This window comes from Arachis duranensis, chromosome 3 (genome assembly GCF_000817695.3).
Source record: "Arachis duranensis cultivar V14167 chromosome 3, aradu.V14167.gnm2.J7QH, whole genome shotgun sequence".
Classification (NCBI taxonomy): Eukaryota; Viridiplantae; Streptophyta; class Magnoliopsida; order Fabales; family Fabaceae; genus Arachis; species Arachis duranensis.
The window spans coordinates 129740525-129763252 of NC_029774.3; the positions used below are offsets into that span (position 1 = coordinate 129740525).

At 33.4% G+C, this 22728-nt stretch overlaps 3 protein-coding genes across 5 annotated transcripts in view; all 3 read left to right on the forward strand.

Moving 5' to 3' along the window:
• The window catches only part of LOC107481782 (tobamovirus multiplication protein 1), a 49114-nt gene extending 34833 nt beyond the window's left edge, over positions 1 to 14281 (forward strand). The window contains exon 12 of the mRNA XM_052258943.1: positions 14272 to 14281. The gene's annotated coding sequence lies outside the window, so the exon portion shown is untranslated. The remainder of the gene's footprint in view (positions 1 to 14271) is intronic.
• On the forward strand, positions 5319 to 8563 carry LOC107481775 (ubiquinol oxidase 2, mitochondrial). Its single transcript, XM_016102085.3, has 4 exons — positions 5319 to 5939; positions 6297 to 6425; positions 6610 to 7098; positions 8265 to 8563. The coding sequence occupies exons 1-4, from the start codon at positions 5589 to 5591 to the stop codon at positions 8322 to 8324; spliced, it is 1029 nt and encodes a 342-aa protein (XP_015957571.1). The 5' UTR covers positions 5319 to 5588; the 3' UTR covers positions 8325 to 8563.
• On the forward strand, positions 10729 to 22399 carry LOC107481774 (copper-transporting ATPase PAA1, chloroplastic). 3 transcript variants are annotated; one of them, XR_001590633.3, is made up of 19 exons: positions 10729 to 11345; positions 11458 to 11511; positions 12011 to 12164; positions 13745 to 13819; positions 13972 to 14249; positions 14978 to 15211; positions 15592 to 15690; positions 16005 to 16154; positions 16412 to 16558; positions 17304 to 17354; positions 17430 to 17602; positions 17980 to 18112; positions 18922 to 19019; positions 19329 to 19569; positions 19979 to 20182; positions 20391 to 20471; positions 21341 to 21651; positions 21841 to 22049; positions 22175 to 22399. XR_001590633.3 is itself a non-coding variant. In XM_016102084.3 (17 exons), exons 1-17 carry the CDS (start codon positions 10917 to 10919, stop codon positions 21575 to 21577), a joined length of 2838 nt encoding a protein of 945 aa, XP_015957570.1. In that variant the 5' UTR covers positions 10729 to 10916; the 3' UTR covers positions 21578 to 21788. The 3 variants fall into 3 exon arrangements, 1 of the variants encoding a protein (XP_015957570.1); XR_001590634.3 differs by having other exon boundaries at positions 22178 to 22399; XM_016102084.3 differs by lacking the exons at positions 21841 to 22049; positions 22175 to 22399 and having other exon boundaries at positions 21341 to 21788.
• Positions 22400 to 22728: the final 329 nt, after the last annotated feature.

Consider the following 22728-nt stretch of genomic DNA (forward strand, 5'->3'; position numbering starts at 1 on the left):
ATTTATTATATTAAAAATATTTTTAAGTAAAAAAGATCTTTTAAAAAATATAAATTATAATTTTTAAGATAGGATATTTTTTATTAATTTTAGTATTTTTATTTTTATTATTAAAATTTTGTCTACCACGTTAAAAAATAAAAAAAATTATTAAAATTTTTTTTTAATAATTTAATGACATCTAAATAAGCTGAATATTTTTTTGATAAATAATTTTCTCAAACCAATTACACAAGCAATTAGGGGCTATGAAGGATGGAGATACGACACATTGATTATACGAATTTTAATCTTGTTTTAAAAAAGTATTTTTAGAAAAATTATCTATTTTAATCTATTTCACGAATAAAGTATCGAACAGAATAATTGTAAAATTAGAGATTCTATTCACTGACCTCGATGTTGTAATCAAAACGATGGTTTATTTTTTGAACACTACAATAAAAAATTTGATTGGACCTTTGCTGATTGCTGCAACGGTGATTAACGATGAAGAAATAGTGGATATTAAATAGACGGATGAAAATTAAAAAAAAATTGGATATTAAGTAGATGGATGTTCCAAAAAAAACAATCAAATTTTTTATAATCAAAGAAAATGATACACGATTTCAATGATGGGATTGAATAATTAGTGATGGATTATTCACCAATTTATAATGTTAATATTAAGAAAAATATAAGATTAGTTTATCTACATAAAAATAAAACAGAAAAAATTGAAGATAGGATTTTAAAGATAAGATAGATGAATAATAAGATAATTTCTAAAAAGATAACAAGATTGAAATAGCCGCAGATAATTATTAGGATGAATGGAGGATATAATTGGTTGTTATTTTTGTATTTGATTGTTAATAAATATAATAGATAATTGATAAAATAATAATTTATAAAATAAAAAACTATTTTTATAATTAAATAAAAATATATGGGGTTAATTTGTAATTAAAATTAGCTCAAAGACTACATAGCAATTTATAAAAAAACTCTAAAAACATGTTTTCTACTTGGACCACTAAGTGGTTCAAAGATTCTGGACCACCGAATCCTGAGCCTACTAAACCTCAATTTCTTAGTTTTAATTCTAGTCTTTAAAAATAAACACTATCTTAAAAATTTTGACTTGTTGTATTGAAAAAATAAATGCATTGCAAAATTTCTGTTCGAACCGATGAACATGTTATTAAAATTGGTAGTACTGATAAAAGCACTTGTAGAAAGTATTTGGATAGGAAGGATATCGAAGTTATTGAAGACGATGATCGAAAATAAAGACTAAATCATAAGAGGACACTTTCGAAAAAAAAAAGATGGTTATTTTAGAGAAGAAGAAAAATCTATTAATTTAGTTGTCCATGTTGTTTGTATTGCTTTTTATATTTATAGTGTTTGAAAAATGAATTAAAGAAAATAGTTGCTCTATTATTTGTTATGTATTGAAACATGCTATTTAGATTATATATCATATGGGTGTTTAGTGTTTACGGTGCGGTTTGGATCGGTTTTGAGTCTAAAACTCATTCGATTTGAACATTAATTTTACTTGTGGTGCGGTTTGGATTGGATGATGTTTTTAAAAAAATTCAATCCAATCCGATCCAATTTCAAGCGGTTTGGATTGGATTGGATTTGTGGTTTTGTAAATTAAAAAAATTAAATACATATAACAAGTCTTAACATCAACTTTTAAATAATTAACAATGACATAACAAATTTCAACAATATCTTAAAAAGCCAACGATATCATAACATAGAAATAAAATTATAGGTTAGTTAAAATAAATAATAAATAATATTTTGAACATAAATTATTTATTAAATAATAATAACACATGAATAATATAAAAATGTATAATAAATTAAACATGTTATAAGTATAATTATAAATATAATAATAAAATAATAATATTATAGCACATTGTGTGGTTTGGATTGGATTGGATCGGTTTTGAAAAGTAGATCCGAAATCCGATCCGATAAGGCGATTTGTAAAAAATAAAATCCAATCAGATCCAAATTAGTACGGTTTTAATCGGTTTCAGTTTGAATTGGATTGAATGAGCGGTTTAATTTAGATCGGTTTGAATTTGAACACCTCTAATATATCATGTCATTTGTAATTGACTTGTCTAAAATGCAATTTAAATTATAATGTCAATATGTTAGAAAAAAATAAAAAAGATAAATTCAAGTTACATACATAAACTTTTAAATTTGATGTTGAATAACTTGAAGAGGAATTAAAAAAAATAATTTATTCCATTTTAAAATCACTTTTTTTACATGTGCATTTGTAATAGCTATGTTAGCACTATAAAAATTATATTACACATTTTTATTAGGTTTGACAAATTTATATGAACAGAAAAATAAATACAACTTTTAAAAGAATTAAAAATTTAAAAATATTTTTAAATAGTAAAAAAACTAAAGATTTATTTATTTTTTCTTCTTTTATTTATTTATTTATTTATTTGTTGTTGTAGTTGTTGTTGTTTTTTGATAAACATAGAAACGTCTTTTAAAAGTTCCTAACATTATCAAATCAATCTCTTTATGAAAACTAGTGTGTTAAAACATTAACGTGCTAACAAATCTATTAGGGTTAAGTACGATTTTAGTTTGTAAGGTTTAGGTTAATTTTTTTTAACTTTTTTTATTGCATATCAAATATCTCTAAGATTTAACTTAGTTTTAAAATCGTCATTCGAATCAAAATATCCTTCTCATTCTTCACACAAATACTCAGTTTTTATTCTTCTTTTTCTTCTTTTCTATCATAGCAGCATCTCTTTTTCTTTTTCTTCTTCTTCATCGCAACATTAGCAACAATAACAATAAAATCAAAAGCAGAAATAATGTAATAAAAACATAAAAAAACAAAAACAGAAATAGAATCAAAAACAAAAGAATCAACAACAATAAAATTAAAAGCAGAAGAATGAAATCAGAATTAGAATAAAAAATAGAAACAGAAAAACAGAAATAGAAGAACAATAAAATCAGAATCAACAACAACAATAGAATCAGAATCAGAAACAATATGATTCACAAAATCAACAAATCAACAATGTAATTAACAAAAGAAATATAAATAGAAGAATCAACAATGTAATTAACAAAATCAACAAATCAGAAGCAGAACTGAAACCTTAGGGAGGAGCAGCGACGAGGATGCGAAGCAGCGTTGAGTAAGGAGCAGCGGCGACTGGCGAGCAAGCGAGGAAGAGGAGCGGAAATGGCGACGCAACAGATGTCCTCCCTCGCCGATCTGTTGGCGTCAAGGTCGAACACTAGTGCAGGAGCAGAAACAGCGACACGGCGTGCGATGTCTGTCCTCCTTTGCCGGCATCGTCGCCACCTTCCTCTTCCCCCTTCTTCTTCTTTCCTTCCTTATGGTTCTCTTTCTCTCTCTGGTATGTTCTTTTTCTTTTTTTTATTTTATGATTTTTTTTGTTAGGAGTAATTTTGTTTCAAATTTAAGGATTTAAGTAAAAAAAGACGTTTTTAAAATTAAGTTAAACTTTATGGACGGTTTTGTATAAAAAAAAATGTTAGAGACAAAAAATTTTTGGCTTATACCTTAAGGATCAAAATTGTATTTAATTCTAAATTTATTTTTTATAAATTAAATATCCATGACGGTAAAAAATTTGATGTTAGTCAAGATAATAAACATGTTATTGTACTTACATGAGCTCAATGACCCAAGAAACCTAATATGAAATAGGGTAAAGTATTAAATTGGTCCCTTATGTTTAGATATAATTTTGTTTTGGTCTTTAAGGTTTAAAGTGTCATATTTAAATCAAAAAAAGTTTCATTTAGCTTCAATGTAGTCCTACCGTGAGGTCAAAATTAAATAATTAACGGAATATCTTACATGACAGCAGTATAAGAACAAGATAATCTAGAGAACAAGTACAAGTTCTAGATGTACAAAATCAACTGTAAATATATCAATACATTTATTTATCAGTCTTCTTACAATTTAAATGAAATATTTTTTTATAGAATTAAGGAGAATGATAAATAAATGTATTAATGCATCAACGGTGATTTTATGTCTTTAGAGTTTGTACTTATTCTCTAAATTATCGATTTTGTTCTTGTATTACTGTCATATAAAACATTATGTTAATTATTTAACTTTAACTTTACGGTGGGACTAAATTAAAATTAAATAAAACTTTTTGGTATTTAAATAAGACATTTTAAACGTTAAAGACTAAAACATAATTACGTTTAAATGTAGCTATAATATTATACCCTATCAAATAAAATATTCCTAGTAAAACTCCGACTAAAAGTAGCCAACCGTAAGCTAATTCAATATGGTTTAGGATAATTGAATTTGAATCTTTTAAATTTTGAATTTTTATTTTAAAGGATAAAATGTGATTTTTTAGTTTTGAATAATTTTTTATATATTTTTTTGTTTCACTTACAAAATAAATAATAAAAGATCACATTTTAGCTTATAAAATAAAATTCAAAATTTAGAAGAACTAAATTTAGAATAACGAGTGCGCTCGCATTTAAATGATCGGATACGATCCTTAAATCCGATCTTAAATTCGACTTCAGGAGCAAATTTGACGCTCCCAAAATAATCATCTACCATGAAAAACTATGAATAAGGCTGAAAATTATGATGCAGAATCTCTCAGCCACTCTACAAATAATTCTCTATTTTAGATAAACTCTCAATCTAATTCAAAATATCTATTAATATTGACATTAAAATACTCCAATCCTCGTTTAGACACGAACTAAGAAATCCTTCAAAAGTTTGGACCATCATCAATCTCCACAAATTAAACCACTTTGGAGCAATTATATATAAAAAAAATAATTGTTCAACTCTTAAAGTTAATAAAGTGTCTTATTTTTTTATTAATTGTATATGATGAAGAATATTACAAAAAAAAAAAGAAAATTATACGCCAATTCTTTTCCATCCCTATTATATATGTAATTGATAATTGATCATTGATAATAGACAATCTAACAAGAAACAAATTCTTTTACGAAATAAAATTTTGAGGAATAATTTTAGTAAAAGTTTTTTTTAGACTAATTTGAACTAAATAATATTTTTCTTCCCAAATTGCACCTCCCTTTCACCCTTTGGGATATCAACGGTCAACGGTTGATAAAAGGACAAGGGCTATTTGCCTATTTGGCTATGCAGGCTCTACATAGTATACGCTGCACTGAATCTGATCCACTCTAACCGCCTTACTCGGTCAAACTAGATGCTCATTTTTCGTGACAGTTTCTTATCTAAAACTGCGCGCCTCTATTGCCAATCAAACTCCCTCCACCCCTTTCCCACCCATCATACCCGTCCAGGCGTCCATTACATCTCAACCGCCTAAATCCACGGTCCAAAACACTTCTAACCGCTCAGCCCTCATTCATCACACGAAACATGCACAGCATCGAAACTTTCTACTCCGGCGCTTCTATTTCCCTCCATACATAACCGCTAAGCTTCCTCCTCGTTAAACTGCAATTTAAAAAATTCGTGGCAATTCTGTTGAAGAAGTTTCAATAAGAGACGCGATTCTTCTCTCGAAACGATGAAGCATTCTGCATTCAGTTCTGTGGTTCTCCGAGCTCTGATCAATGGCAGGAATAACTGTAACCGTAGTGGCACGGCGGTTGCAACTGCGACGGTGATGCCGTTTATGGCGGCGGAAATGAGCCGCCACTGCGCGGGTGCTGGTGGCTTGAAAAGAGGATTCCCCTGCTGGAAGAGAATGATGGCTTCCGAGTCCCTGCGGTCGTCTGTTGAGGCAAATTCGACGGAAAAGAAGGAGGAGGAGAAGAAGAGTGAAGGCAATAGCCTTGTGGCCTCGAGTTATTGGGGGATTTCGAGGCAGAAGGTTACGAGAGAGGATGGGACGGAGTGGCCTTGGAACTGCTTCATGGTGAGGAACTGAGGATTCAGTTTCTGATTGTTTGATTCGGCAAATTTTTTAATTATTTTGTACTCTATATATTTATGGCTTTTCATAGTTCTATAGCTGTGAAGTATAAATGTTCATGCGAATTTCCGTGCATTGGTTAGTTCATTATGAAATTTACGATCAGTTAAGGTAAATCTTAGCATTACCACAAGATTTTGTTGCTCTTATGAAGTGGAGGGTTTTTGTTAATTGTTTTGTTATGCTGATAATGGTTGGAATTCTTTTAAAGAGCTTATATCAGTATATGGAACCACTAGTTTTTTGGGCTATGGTTATCTTTGAACGGATGTTAGCATGTTTTCCTTTTTGTCTATGCAGCCGTGGGAGACTTACCATTCAAACTTGTCAATTGATTTGACCAAGCATCATGTTCCAAAGAATTTTCTGGATAAAGTTGCTTATAGGACAGTGAAGCTCATCAGAATTCCGACTGATGTTTTTTTCAAGGTGTGTAGTATAAAATCTCCTATAGCGGGCATAATCCCCAACAAAATATAAAAGAAGTCAGTATATAATTTGTGTATAAAGGGGGATACATAAAGAGATACCACAATTTCATTAGAAAACTATCAAGATATTTTCCATGTGTATAAGTTGTCCTTCATCATAATCCATGGCGTGATATTTCCAGAGACAATATGGTTGCCGTGCAATGATGCTTGAAACAGTTGCAGCTGTTCCTGGAATGGTGGGAGGAATGTTGTTGCACCTGAGGTCACTCCGCAGGTTTCAGCACAGTGGGGGCTGGATCAAAGCATTGCTCGAGGAAGCAGAGAATGAGAGAATGCACTTAATGACCATGGTGGAACTTGTGAAGCCTAAATGGTATGAAAGAATACTTGTTCTTGTTGTCCAAGGAGTTTTCTTCAACGCGTTCTTTGCGCTTTACTTACTCTCCCCAAAGCTAGCTCATAGAGTTGTTGGGTATCTTGAGGAGGAGGCCATACATTCTTACACTGAGTTCTTGAGGGACCTAGAGAGTGGTGCAATTGAAAATGTTCCTGCTCCTGCCATTGCAATAGATTATTGGAGGCTTCCCAAGGACGCCAAATTGAAAGATGTTATAACCGTCATTCGTGCCGATGAAGCTCATCACCGAGATGTGAACCATTTTGCTTCTGTGAGTATCATTCAAAACAATGTTTATCTTTTGGTTGTGTTGCAACATATCCTCTGAAATTGTTTATGCTTCTTTCATTTCATTTTCTCTCAGAAGTTAGATACGATTTTTCCCCTTGGAACATAGAGTTTGAAAAGTGTGCATTTAGACTAAATCCCCATTTTGGTCCCTCAGATTCACGCAATTACTCAATTTGGTCATCGAAATTCAAAATTATCTATACTAGTCCTCCAGATTTGCGTTCGGGCACCAATATGGTCCCTCAACTCTTTCTGGCAATGATTGGGCAAACGGAGTGCTAAGATGGCACCCTCCCTGCCACATTGGATGATGAGTAAACGACGTCGTTTACTTTTAGCGTCCAAACAAGTAAAAAATGAAGAATAGTGGAGGTAGAGAAGAAAAAGAATATTTTATTTTGGGTCTCCATCGTTTCTTCTACCTTCATATACAAAGCGACCACATTTCTGACTTGTTTAGGTGCCTAGGGTAAACGAAGTCGTTTACTCATCATCCATCGTGGCAGGGAGGGTGCCATCTCAGCATTACATTTGTTTAGTCATCGCCAGAAAGAGTCGAGGGACCACATTGGTGTCCGAACTTGAATCTGGAGGACCAATATAGGTAACTTTGAATTTCGAGGACCAAAATGAGTAATCGCGTGAATCTCAGGGACCAAAATGGGGATTTAGTCGTGCATTTAAGATATATGGATATATAGATGGTAGTATACCCGAGGAGCAATAATCTAAAGACAACTAAAAATGACAATTCTTCCAATTTCCTCAGCCCTAACTACAATTTCAATATAAAAGATTGTACAGAGTAGAGACACATTCATTAGTTTGCAGCTGAGAGTATCCATTTCATCATTCATTTCACCTACAAAATGCTGATTAACTTAACTTTCTACTGAAATATTAGTAAACTATATGGAGGTTAGAGAATCAAAAACCTAACCACTTTGGTAGACTTGGTATCATGTGAAAGATGCATTTTCTTCTTGTGGTATGTTCTTAACCTTGATTTGTGGTCGGTAGGTTCATTGTTTGCTTTTCTAGGGAGGATTAATTAATTGACCATGTTTGGTATGACTGTATTCACATCTGCATATTCTGATTGCATTTGTACGTTGGATTTTATACAATTATGTTCTTCTCCTGTAGGATATCCACTTTCAGGGAAAAGAACTGAGGGATGCACCAGCTCCTATTGGCTATCATTAGCTCTATACATTGCTGTTGCGACAAATTCAACCATGAGGCTAAGTCCTCTTTGGTGTTCATCTAGATAGCTACAAGTACCAATATTTTGTTTGATACAGGAATTCCGTGTTATACCGCTGTTATACTAATGAATATGATGATCCTATAGTCCAACTCATCTGAAGACAAATATGTTTATAAGGAAAACAATACTTGGTTCAATATGATAGAGTTACAACAAAGTCAGAACACTTCTTCCACCTTTGGAATACAATATCATCATCATAGACGGAACGTTTTGATTGGTAAGTCGTAGTTCGAAGCTGAGGCATCATCTTCAAAACATTTTAAAAATCTAAAGTTAGCAGCATCAGTTTACAACAAAATGTTTGTTTCGTTCTCTTTTTCACATGTATGCTTACGGGTTACCTCTTAAACCTTCCCACTAGTTGTCTTCTAACAGTTTCAAACAGAGGATATATGCTTTAAAGTATTAATCGTTGGTTAATTGGTTTAGACTCAATATGGTATGCAGTGAGAGTACATGAACTCAAGTGAAATTTTGTTCGTGTGACGCGACATGATGTTCCAAAATTAGTATTGCATAAAGATTCACCATTTCACATCTTATATCTTGCATAGCAGCCAGCAGGTCATTGTAAAGGTTGTAGTTGAATATTTTCTTCCTTTCTTTGCAGATGTCTAAATACATTCAAAATCTCTAACAATAAGTTTACAATTATTTTCCCCATAACTTGACCAAGCAAAATCGAAGACTATTCTATTAAAATTAAAGCATAAATCATAACACTCCCGAATCCATGATTGCATGCTAAGAAAGAAAAAAAAATGATGGTGCAGAGGGATGGCCACGCCATTCTCGTGCCAACCACCACCAACAATAATAGTACCTAATATTCAGAGAGAGAATGAGAGATGTTACATAAATTATTTGTGTATATTTGTTTTAATTTTTTTATATTAAAAGTAATTATAGAAATAAAATATTTAATAGAACAACACATATAAACCGTACAAACATCGTTTATACGGTATTTAATAGGACTATCACCTGACCCCATATTTCTTTACCTTTTAGCCGATTAATTTCCCGTAGTGATTCTTGAAATGAAATGCCGAGTAAATGAATGAAACGTCGAACTAGTTTTAACTTGTCAAGCTAAACACAAGACTAAATATATCCATGATGATATAAGTTAGAGCTAGTTTAGGACTTTATTTGTTGATTCAGTATTAGAAAAGGAATTCAAAAACTAATATAGTATCCAGAGGCCAGAACTAAATGTTGAGACTAGTACAGTAAATTTGGGATTTGAGAGACCATAAAAAAATCATAAATCTGAAGGACTATTTGGGATTTAGTCCCTTTTAGCCACTTTCATACATGTTCAGTACTGTCTCATTTTTAGTATCAACAATCATACATAAACCCTAAATCCTAGTTAGTATCGATGATTCATATTTGGTGTTTAAACTTCGACAAAAACAAGAAAAACAAGAGATGGGTTAATCATTGTTGTTTCGTTGCTGACTTGCTGCACCCCAATATCCACTATTCCACTGTAAGCAAATCCCACGGATGGCTTAACTCTTAAGTCTATAACTATCTCATATTTTTGAAACGCCACAATAGTCACCTTCCATGTATGGTACTAGCAGCCTAGAGAAAGAGCCACCTTAGCTTAAACAAGCGTTAGTTCTATTCTCTTTTCCACTGATCATTCATCCCTCCTTCGAACTCATCCAACGATGATCGATATTAAAATTATTATTTTATAGCTATATACTAAAGCTTTATTTAATCATCCATTCATTCTTTATTCTTTACATTGTACGAAGCTTTTGTTTCCATTTCTGCTACCGTGTCGATGAAGGAGAAAAGAGGGAAAAAGGGGCACGAGAGGGATTAGTGAACTCCGAACCAGAAAAAAACTTAATAACAGCACTTCAAGGAGAATGTGACAAACCGACAAAAGGGTTAGGTGAAGACTGAAGAGTGAAGAGAGAAAAGAGAAAAGAAGGAATTGTGAAAAGCAAGGGGTCACGTGACGGGCACTATATTGCTGAATGTTTTATAAATTATAATGTTATTAAAAAGAAATTTAAGTTAATGACTATTATTATTAAATAAATACTTTTAATTTTCAAACGTAACCGGATGAAATATTTTGAAAAAAAAATTTTTAATACATGGATAAATAAATAAAGTAACAGAAAAATAAATATACCACTAATATAACAATAGGTACATGAATAAGAAAATTAGATAGTTAACAACAATAAATATCAATAAAGTAAATATATTATCATAAATATTTCTCAATTATTACAAGAGGGTCGCCCACCACAAGAAAAACGTGTAAACAGGAGTGGATTCTAATACCAAAACTGTGCAATACCAAATTTAATTAGCAACGCAGTGATAGGTAGAAGAAGTGAAGAACTGAAGAAGATAATAATAAAAGTAAATAAATAAAGAAATAGTAGAGAGTAACACGCGCAAAGCTATAACTTCGCTCAACTGGACCAGTAGATTGCTTCCACATTCAAACAGTCTCCTCTTGTTCTTCTTCAACTCTTCAGCAGAATCCAATGGATTCTGCAATCTCCGTCACCACACCGGCGCAGATGGCACTCTTCAAGGCTCTCCACCGCCACTTCGCCGCCACGGCTCCTCATCGCCTTCCTCTTCTCCGCCGCAGCCTCAAATGCGCAGTCAATTCCTACGCCTCCCGCCACATTCCGAGCTCACCCGCGGTTTTCAGTTTCTCGCCGTCGCTCAGTGCCTTCCGCGTGCTGCTTCCGCCGCGACCTCCGTGCCGTTTACGGTGCGTTTCAAGCTCCGTCGCTTCCTTCGCTTCTGAAGCCGGCGGCGGAGGCTTCGGCGGAGCCGGAACTGGCGGCGAAGGAGGAGGAGGAGGCGGCGGCGGCGAGTCTGGAGACGGTAGCGTGAAGTTAGTTGGAGACGCGGCTCAGGAGGTTTCGGCGCTTTCGCCTGATGTGATCATTCTCGATGTTTCGGTATGAAAAACTTGTTTGAGTGAAGTTTGGTTTGGTTCTCTTCTTCCGTTTTATTTTCTTTGGCATTTCTAACTAAGCTTTCTTTTACGTTCTCTTTGTGTGAGTTTGATAGGGAATGACGTGCGGTGGATGTGCTGCGACTGTAAAGAGGATTCTGGAAAGTCGTGTAAGTTCGTTGCAATATTGATTTTGATTTGGTTTAGGTGCTTCCATTATTCTATATGTGTAAAATGATTAGTGTTTGCAAATGTTGACTAACTTTGATGTTGAATGTGCCCTTGTACGTGAATAGTTGATTGGCATTTGATGTTCATGTGTGTGCAATATTTGAGATTATATTTGTAAGCATTGAATTTATATACCCACATTGTGAAATTGAACTTCCTTACACTGTGATCCAATTATAAATAGATAAGTCTGTTGATGTTCTTAAGGTAGCATTGAGAATCTGTGTCGCTATCTTCTGTAATATTTAGTTCTGATAAAAATGATAAAAAATCGTAAAAGGACAGAAAATTCAAGGAAATGACAAGTAAAGTAGATAAGACATTCTATTTTTCTTCTTTAAATGCATGGCCATTTAGATTTTTTTTTAAAATTTGTTTTCTTAAATAAAGGATCAGGAATCTGAATTGTGGTTCTTTATTTCTTATGTTAATGCACAGCCCCAAGTGTCATCTGCTAGTGTGAATCTAACTACAGAGACAGCAATAGTTTGGCCTATATCTGAAGCAAAAAAGGCACCAAATTGGCAGAAGCATTTAGGGGAGGCACTTGCAGAGCATTTGACTAACTGTGGATATAGCTCCAGCCTTCGAGGTATGTTTTCAACATTATCAGTATAATGTCTCTTTGTGTTTCTGGGATGGGAAAAAATTTAGGAAGAGTTGTCAATGGATGCCACAAGCCTCAGTGAGACAATTCCTATGAAGGATCAGGATCAGGAGCCAAACCCAACATCTTATAGTTGAGAGAGTTCGATACTAGTAGTTGCTGGCTCAACATGGAGTTTATTCCTTTTAATATATTAATACCCGTTTCTTTTCGCTCCCCCTGTGGTTATTCTTTCTTTTTCCACCCTTTTATTATGAATCATACCTAGTTTGTCCCATCTTAGTAATGTCCTTTGTGCGTCTGTTATCTCTCAGTTATTGAAGAAATAATTAGAATATTTAGGGACAGTATTGTGCAGATCAATCTGTAAAAAGTGTAAAACTCAGCTTTGTATTACCTTCAGAATTGTTATAGCCATTGCTTGATTATTGGTAGACCAACGTTGAACCCAAGATTTTGGTTGGGCATTATTGAATAGTGTTTGAGGATAATTTTTTCGCAAGTGATTTTTCTATCAAAAGAAGTACATAGTGGTGACTTCAAATTGCCCAATAGACCTAACATGATATTGGATGCCTTTGAAAACTGGTTATCCACTTAGCAGTTATTAGTGTAAATGAGATTAGATGTTAACATATGTCATAGAATTCAATTTGATTCACATGAAGCTTGGTGGGTTAAGTGGCAGGTAAGGACGATAGCAACTGAAGGAATTATTTCATCATATAAATGCTAAAGAGTGGTTGTCTGGAGTCAATCGTATGTTCTTAATTCATGAGGTTCTGAGTTCAAAACAATACCTTTTTATATGGCTAAACTATTTCCAAATCTTATATCGACCATTCTTAGATCTATAGGATAGTTTAAAAACCATTATTGATGTTGTAATTCCTCCCTTCAGTAGGTGAGTCTCCATGGATTCTTGAGGGTGTTGGAGTTCCGTGACACTCTTCTGGCAGCCCTGCATGATGACGGATTTGCTGATGTTGACTCTGAAAGTAGCAATCCTTTAGTTATCAAGAATTTTGAGGACTCTATTTTGTATGAGACTATGAGTGATACATGGGCTTATGTAGCTGTGTAAACAATTATTGCTTACCGCCGCTCTATTTTATTTTTGCCCATTGTAGGATAATAAATGAACTTTTGATATGTCTATCATGGTTGTAGCTGTATCGTTGTACTTTTAAAATCATAATTTGTTTTTCATACCCCTCATATTTCTCTTTATCATGTGCGATGGTGTAACAGTGCTCTGAGTTATTTCTACTTTCTTTTACTTGAGGGACAGAGGATAGTCCTTTTTATCTTTTGGCTGCATTCCCCTTATGCATCAATGCATGCTTGTTACCTCCTACTAGTGAACAATATGCAAACTAGTTTAGCAAATAACTGGGAAGAATGACTGTATTGTGCTCATCTATGATGGAAACCTGGCGTAAATCCCTCTAAATTGCTACTACAAGTTACTTTTTTGAGTGATAATTTCTTTTGCTAAATTAAAATCATATCAGCTTTCTCCTTTGGTATGGTTGCTTGACTATCCTACTCTTTCTTAAGTGCAGACTCGGGAAGAGACAATTTCATCCAAATTTTTGAAAGAAAGATGGAGGAAAAGCGCAAACAATTAAGACAAAGTGGTAAGAATCTCATTGAGTCTTTTCTATAAACCAAGTGTAGTGATAACAGCCTACTTCTGATATATCTGACTGGTTCTCCGAGGATTTATCTGCTTTCTAATCTTGATACTAATCATCGTTGTGCTTCCTTTTTTTTCTTGTGCTGTTCTAAGGTCGCGAGCTAGCTGTTTCTTGGGCTCTTTGTGCTGTTTGTCTTGTTGGCCATCTCTCTCATTTCTTTGCAGCTAGGGCACCGTGGATTCATGCATTTCATTCTGTTGGATTTCATGTGTCACTGTCTTTGTTTACATTGCTTGGTCCTGGTCGCCAGCTTATCTTAGATGGACTAAAAAGCCTTCTTAAAGGGGCACCAAACATGAACACCTTAGTTGGTCTTGGGGCCTTGTCATCATTTACAGTCAGTTCATTTGCTACGCTGCTACCAAAATTGGTAAAATGTTCATTTGAACTTTAGCACCAACCTGGAATTTTCATTTCATTTATTCTCTAGCTATGTTTTGTTGCTCAGTTACACTTGTAAAAGTTAAAGAAAATGGAAAACTAAAATCCCATATTTTGCGGAGTGTCTTATTTTTTGTCATTTACTTATGACTTCTAAAGTTATGGCTAATTGATGCTTGATAAGACGAGTTTTCAACTAAAAATTGCACTATAGTCATCTTCATTTATTTATCATTTTATATATAAAGAAGACTATAAGATAGCAGCATTTGTTATCCAGATTCTAAAAATAGAAACTAGGTAAAATAATTAATATGCTATATCAATTCAGGTGGTTTGGTTTAGTGTGATATTTTTCTATAAATCAAACCCGCCAATATAGGATCCGATTCATTGGTTCGGACTGATTTATGTACACCCTGTTTACCTTTACCTATAAAAATGCATGTTTAATCTGTATTCTCTGTCTCATTTACTTTATGGTGCTGGTTATAATTTTATTTTTCTTTTTGGTTTTGGATAAAGACTAAGAATGGGGTGTGTCTCTTAAGCGACATGCTCACTGTTGGTGTGATGCTTCTTGTCTGTTTTCATTTGGCATATTAATCCAAAGCCAAAAAGTATATTTGTTTCCTCAAATTATACATATATACATGTGATGGCAATTGATTTAAGTTTATATATCTTAAGTCTTAACTATATTATTTTCTAATGCAGGGTTGGAAAGCTTTCTTTGAGGAACCAATTATGCTGATTGCATTTGTCTTGTTAGGAAGGAATCTTGAGCAGAGAGCAAAAATTAAAGCAACAAGTGATATGACAGGACTTCTTAGTTTACTACCATCAAAAGCCCGCCTTCTTGTTAATAATGGGAAAACAGAAGTTGAATCAGTTGTTGAAGTTCCTTCTGACAGTCTTTCTGTGGGAGACCAAATTATTGTGTTGCCTGGAGTAAGTAATATCAAAATCTACAATTTATTGGAGATAAACCTGGAGCTCCTTCAAACAGAGAAACTTTAATCTTTGTTTTTTTTTTTAAAAAAGAAAAAAGAAAGGATGACTTCTATTAGCATGTCTTTGGATGGTAAAAGTTATCTAATGAGATATGAAAGATAAAGGAAGAATGATAATACTTATATTCTTAGTGTCCACAAGTACGGGAAAGGGGGATTCTTACCACACTGCTTTGTTCATGAACCATGGTGCTCTATGTATTGCAAGACATTTTCTTATAATGATTTTAAGTTTGAACACCCTGTCTATATTTTGGGAAGTGACATGCATAAATATGTGCTTTGATATTCCTTTTAACATTCATTTTTATTCTCTAGGATCGTATCCCAGCAGATGGAATTGTCAGATCTGGTAGAAGCACTGTAGATGAGTCAAGTTTCACTGGTGAGCCACTTCCAGTAACAAAATTACCAGGGGTACCATTCTATCCTGACATATTCGTATAATATGAAATTTAGTTGTCGTTGGACGCAATGTGTTGGTTTCTTTAAGCAATGGTGCATGCTATGGTCATGGTTTGAAATTCTTCAAGGCATTGTTTGCATTTATAAATAAAACATGAAGACCAGTTGGTAATTGATGATCATGTTTTATGTCGGTATCTTTGTTAATGATGGACACACTTCATTTTTTGTTGATATATGATTGAGACTTTCACAGTTGTGGAACTGGCAGTACTGGGCGGTATAAGACTTCAAGTAACTTTGGTTGATGGATTTTATATCTGTAGAGTGATGTTGCAGCTGGAAGTATAAATCTTAATGGAACTCTCACAATGGAAGTAAGGAGACCAGGCGGTGAGACTGCTATGGGGGACATTGTACGTCTCGTTGAAGAGGCACAAAGCAGGGAAGCTCCAGTACAGAGATTGGCTGATAAGGTTTCTTAATTAAATCTCAATTATTTTGAGCAACTTTGTTTCTATCTACAAATGTCTAGTCTTGCAAACTTCATGCTTCTATATTGGGTGGTTAGCTTCAATTATGTTTTCTTCTTTTTTATATTGTCTTCCCCCCTTATTTTTTCAAGTAGGATTTCTCATCCTTTTGTTCTGTGGCTGTATTATCCTTTTTCTTTAATAAATCTTATGCCTTATCCTCATCACTAAAAATAAGTGTTAGCATTTTTTGTATCCAGGTGGCTGGACACTTCACTTATGGGGTGATGGCAGTCTCTTTCACCACTTTTACATTTTGGAGTCTATTTGGCAAACATGTTTTACCTACTGCTTTATACCAAGGAAGTGCAGTTTCATTGGCTCTGCAGCTTGCTTGCAGTGTTCTGGTATGCTTCAAATGTTTATGGACGTTAAAATATCCCACGATGCATTTTGAGAAACAAGGAAGCTTGAAAATCTTGTCTGCATCTCTATACAAAGCTAGCAAATTAATATTATAAAATCTGTTTTGGTGCTCTCACATAATGGGTTGGCCATTTAGATTGAAATGTTCTTTTGACAAGGCACAACACTATATATTTACATATATAGCGTTAAATCTTTTTGGCTATGCTTCAAGCTTCACACGATTTTATATAAGATGTTTAGTAGTGTGTCAGAAACATAGAATCTATACAAATCAATTTAATTCATTCCCTTTTTATCTGCGTGTAACATCTTTAGCTACATGGTTCCTGATTTATGGTTCTTTTGGCTATGCATCTGCCCTCTTGTATTTTATTTTGAATGCTACGTCATTAGTTTGTTTGAGAGCATTTAAAGTTAAGGTATTTAAAACTGCAATAGCTTAAGACAAAAAAAAGAAAAGAAAAGAAAAGAAAGATAGCTCTTTTGCTTTCATGAGAGACCCTTTTACTATTTAAGAGGCACACATACTTAGGTTTTTTTGGTCCAACTAAATGATTCATTTATTGTTGTTGAATTCTATGGAAGGTAAAGTACTATAATTTTCCTTTTGAGATGAAAAATAGGAGAGAGAAAATAGTCTGCTAAATATTTTAGTTTTCAGTTACTGTCTAGATGAAGGATCTTATAGCTATTCCTGGTAGTAATACTTGTCTATTGATGCAGGTTATTGCTTGTCCATGTGCACTCGGATTAGCCACACCTACTGCTGTGCTGGTAATTTCTTCATAACAATCACATCCATAAAGACTGTTTAATCTAAGATTATGGCATTGTATGTGTATTTAACAGGTTGGAACTTCTTTGGGGGCTACAAGAGGTTTGCTGTTGCGTGGTGGAAACATTCTAGAGAAGTTTGCCATGGTAGATACAGTTGTATTTGACAAAACAGGAACCCTTACAGTTGGTCGACCTGTTGTGACAAAGGTTATTGCTCCTTCATGTGAACAAAATGCAAATTCAAGGTACTACTGTACAGCAAGATACATCCACCCATTAATCACGATCAATTTATATGGGAAGATTAAAATGACGTCAACTTTGTTTGAATTCTTCGTTAATACAAGATGATATCCTTTTTACTCTGACTAAAAAACATGCGTTTTGCTATGTATATTCATGCAGTCAAATAATAGTTCTAATTTACATTAAGAATGTCAAAATAACCCATCGTTGTGCTCACCTTTTCTCTCTTTTTTGGTTAAAAAAGGTCTCCAAAAGAAATCTAATGGCATTTTGTGAAACATAAATCTAGATATGTAAAAAATATATATATACTGTATGAATTCTTCTGTTGAAGTTATCCAACTCAATGTGGTATAAAGTTCATTTTTTAATTCAGCCAAGCAGAAGAGAATACATGGTCTGATGTCGAAGTTTTGAGGTTAGCAGCTGCAGTAGAATCGAATTCAGTACATCCAGTCGGGAAAGCTATTGTGGATGCTGCTCAGAAAGTTAATTGTACTAATGCTAAGGTTCTTCTTTCTCTATTCAACTTCCCCATCCTGATATCAAGTGTTCTCACTGCTTTATTCTGTGAAGAACTTTACTTCTTTTCTCTCATCATATCACCCACTGTTCTTTGGTTCTCTTCTTGCTCATACAAATCACATGACGCTTTTGCTTTACATGAGCTGATAAATTGAATATATTCTAATACATCTTTTTGGTGTAGTATTAAATATCATATCATTAGCTTTAATTGTTATAGTATCTTTTATTTATTTATTTATTTTAAATTATTGATTAGTTTATCATATTAATAAAATGTATTTTGCTTACATAATGGAAATAAATAAACAAAATTATTTGAAAATTAAAATAAAAAGATAATAACATTGTTATATTTGCCGACCGTGCTCTTTACTATATTACCTGGTTTATCTATGCGTCTGAGTGTGTATGTGTCAAAAAGGGAATGATATCATAGTTTATAATACTGGTGGATTTTTGGCTTTCCATGAGCTAATCTGCCTCTAATAACAGTTGGCTAATTGCTATGAGTTGCTATTCTCTTGTAGAGGAGAAACGACTGGGTACTTAACTTTGTTTTGTGCCCCCCTTTTACTGTCAGTATATGCCATCTATATGAGACTGACTTATTAATAGGCAACATTTATTGGCTGTAAGACTCACTGACTAATGTACTGTTGTAAAATAGAACCTTTTGGTGGTAATTTGTGAATGCCTGAAATCTGTAATTCATGTTAAATATATTGTCATAAAGGTTAGTTTCATGAGGACACACCTGTTAGCGTATGTATGCCTTACTACAAATTTGCAGGTTGCAGATGGAACATTCCTTGAAGAACCTGGTTCTGGTGCAGTAGCAACTGTTGATAACAAAAAGGTCTCTGTTGGGACATTGGATTGGATCACCAGGTACTGGAGTATTTGATTTTTATCATTCTCTGAAAATATACAGGATAGGATGCACCTCAAATTTTATTTATTTTTTAAATTTAATTTATTTAAAGGAATTTTTTTCCTTTTTTTTTTCAAATGAATGCAGCATATTGCTGATTATGCTTGCTTTAGATTCATCCATGTTACTAAGATACTGGATGGTAGCTTTGTTTTTTTTTTTTCTTAACAAAAATGTATATACTATAAATTTTGTTTAGTTGTAGAACTTTTTCTTGCCTTTTTCTTTATAAAGTTCTTATGTCAGCATATATTTCCTTTATACAGGCATGGGGTTAGCAGCAAGATACATCAAGAATTGGAGGATTTTAAAAATCAATCTGTTGTCTATGTTGGAGTAAATGATACTCTAGCTGGCCTTATTTATTTTGAAGATGAGATAAGGGAAGATGCAAAACACGTTGTTGATCAATTGTCTAAGCAAGGTATTGGAGTATACATGCTGTCTGGAGACAAAAGGAATGCAGCTGAGCATGTTGCATCCCTTGTTGGAATCTCTAAAGAGAAGGTAAAAGGTTGCATACCTTGACATAGCTGAATTGAATCATCTATTGCTTTATTACTCAGAAACTTCTACATTTACACTGTAAAAAGTGTGGAGCTACAAACTTTGACGATGTTGATGACCCCAAGCCTAAACATGCTCTGTGTGTGTTTGACTGCTGTTTACTTACAGCAATTGATTCCCACCTTGTGGTATATGTAAGGGTGTGCGGCATGTGTGTGTAACTGCTGCTGTTTTAGACTTGCAGCAATGGATTCCCACCTTGTCCATATGTAATCCTTTTGCTGGCTATTTCAGCTTTAGCATAGATGTCTGTGTACGTCTTTGGTCCAAATTCTTCTTGTACAAAATTCCCCCCTTTTTTTGGTTAGTTAATGATTGTTAGTACTTGGAAAATTTGTGCCAATTGCAGGTTCTATCTGGAGTGAAACCAGATGGGAAAAAAAAGTTCATAAATGAACTACAGAAAGATCAGAAGATTGTAGCTATGGTTGGTGATGGAATTAATGATGCAGCTGCCCTGGCCTCTTCACATATTGGTATCGCATTAGGTGGAGGTGTTGGAGCTGCTAGTGAGGTGTCTTCTATTGTATTGATGCGCAACCAGCTCTCACAGGTATTTTTCTTTCTTTAGGATCTTTTATTTATTCTAATCTTCTTAAAACTTTTCTGTGTTGTCCAAAGTTGTCTTCACCTTACAATATGTAGGACATGTCTTAAGTTTAAAAATGAATTTACTTCAATTATCTCAGCCTCGAATACTTCTTGAATCTTGATGAAATGTATTCAAGGTATCTAATCTGTTATGACTATGCTCTATGCAGTTAGTTGATGCTTTGGAGCTCAGCAGGCTAACCATGAATACTGTAAAACAAAATCTTTGGTGGGCCTTCATATACAACATTGTAAGTTCTCCCGTCCAATATAGAAATTGATCTGCATTTAAAACAGGTTGCTGCAGTGTTTGTCTTAAATTTTATTTATTTATTTATATATTATTATTATTATTATTATTATTATTATTTTGGTGTATTTAGATAGTGATAGAGAGAGGACCCATGTGATTTGTTAGTGGGAAAATTTGTATATTCGAGAGTGTTGAGGAGGGAGAATTTATTCTGATTCTACATAAAGGAAATTAGAGGAAGGTGAACGGCTGTGAGTTCAATTTTTTTCACGTTGGAATTTGAGCTCCACATCAATATGTTATAAGTTCTAACAGCTTATTTCATGCTACTCTTCGTATTAAAAGTTAAAACGCAGAATACGATCTAATGTCCAACTGACCAGTAACATTGAGCATCTGAGTATGGGGAGACTATGCCATTTGAGCTATTACTCATTGGCTTGATCAACACTGTTTCTTATTTATTTATTTATCTTTTATTTTTGGGCATTTATCATCATTATTTTATTTTTATTTTTTTTCCAAAGTTAGGAGTGAGAATTGAACTCGAGACCTCTAGGTGAGGATGGAGAGACTATGCCATTTGAGCTATAGCTCGTTGGTGCATTTATCATCATTATTATTATTTGGTGTGTCTTGAAGTTAATATAACTTGAACAAAACAAAGATAACTTATATTGTGTGTTTATTCCACTGCAACCGGGATACTTATAACTTACTTTGTAACTACTAGTTAAGTTTTATATTCAACCCAGTTTGGGACTGATTATTCTTCATTTGTTGTTCCAACGCTTCTATTGATTTTTTAATCTCTGGAAATGTGCTATTCAAATGGTGTGTTATAATTATATTTCTATCTTTATACAGGTAGGGATTCCAATTGCTGCTGGAGTGTTATTCCCTATAAATGGAACCATGCTGACTCCATCAATTGCTGGGGCTCTCATGGGGTTGAGTTCCATCGGTGTAATGACCAACTCGTTACTTTTAAGATTCAGATTTTCTGCAAAGCAGAAACAAATACATGGCATGTTGCCGAAGACCAAAATCTATGCAGATTCTGACCTGGAAAACCAAAACCAGAAACTGAAATACCGGTATTAGATGTTAGGAGGCTCCTCCTAATAGCATAGAAACGAGGTTCCCATCCTGATGGCAGGTTAAGTAGAGCATGCTAGGTATATGCCTCATAAATTCTAACCTTTGATCTTTGCCATCACAATGGTAGGGACACCACCCTAATTTATATAATGTATAATTGGAGGATATAAAAACAATTTTTCATTTGAACTAAATAAAATAAATTCCATAACCATTTTGGGTCTTCCATCCTGTAAATATTATCTTGACGTTTCCCATGTCATCAGGATTACTGCATAATGCCGGCTTTGCATGGGGATATTAGGTGAGGCATCATCCTTAGGCTACCCTTATAAGGATGAGGAATTTTAATATGGGTCATGCTATCCATACTCTCTGAATTGGATCCTCTACAAGGAGAGTAGTTATAAATAATAAAGTGAAGAATTGATCAATTGCTTTTATTGTGCATGGATTTCACCGAACTGATTTAAAGGTAATTAATTTGTCATTCCTTCACTTTACAACTACTCTCACTTCACAAAATCCTAATATATTCTTGGAAAGACAATATTAACTTTCTATTAACACTCTATTCTGTCTTTTATTCCTTCCCGCCAGTAGCTAAGCTTGTGGCAGCGTCGTTTGTGTCAAAATAACTTATCCTTCCAATGTTCTTGCATCGGGATCCCTTGCAATCTCATGAAATTCATTCGTGTATAATGCCTTTTTTGTATTTGCAAATATTACATTTCATATTCTGTGAGAAAAATATCTTCATATTGCACCTCAACAATTTTTTATTTAATATTGGATTTAATTTATACATATGGATGATAATGTAAATTCAGTTTGTATCGTCACTTAAATGACTAAACCAAGAGAATAATTTGATCAATCTAAAAATTATAAACCAATTTAATTATGATAAAAAATTTACATATAGTTATTTTTATATAAAGTTAATAGTTGAAAATTATTTGACTAAATTATAATCTAACACTTCTTAATTATTAATAAACGATTTTACCTTTAATTATTTCGAAAAAATCACCTTAACAGAATATCATGTCCAATTTCTTAAATATTGCTCGCTCTTCTCTTTGCCTTTTTCTATTTGCAGTTAAATAAAAATAAAATTTAATAGTGGATAATAAACCTATTGTCCAAAGAAA

Bases quoted from the DNA above. Each gene is read 5' to 3' on its own strand.
- LOC107481775 (XM_016102085.3), top strand. From the start codon at position 5,589: ATGAAGCATTCTGCATTCAGTTCTGTGGTTCTCCGAGCTCTGATCAAT. The intron at 6,426-6,609 runs GTGTGTAGTATA...TGATATTTCCAG, and splicing joins CGACTGATGTTTTTTTCAAG to AGACAATATGGTTGCCGTGC. The intron at 7,099-8,264 runs GTGAGTATCATT...CTTCTCCTGTAG, and splicing joins ATGTGAACCATTTTGCTTCT to GATATCCACTTTCAGGGAAA.
- LOC107481774 (XM_016102084.3), top strand. From the start codon at position 10,917: ATGGATTCTGCAATCTCCGTCACCACACCGGCGCAGATGGCACTCTTC. The intron at 11,346-11,457 runs GTATGAAAAACT...TGAGTTTGATAG, and splicing joins TGATCATTCTCGATGTTTCG to GGAATGACGTGCGGTGGATG. The intron at 18,113-18,921 runs GTTCTTCTTTCT...ACAAATTTGCAG, and splicing joins TTAATTGTACTAATGCTAAG to GTTGCAGATGGAACATTCCT.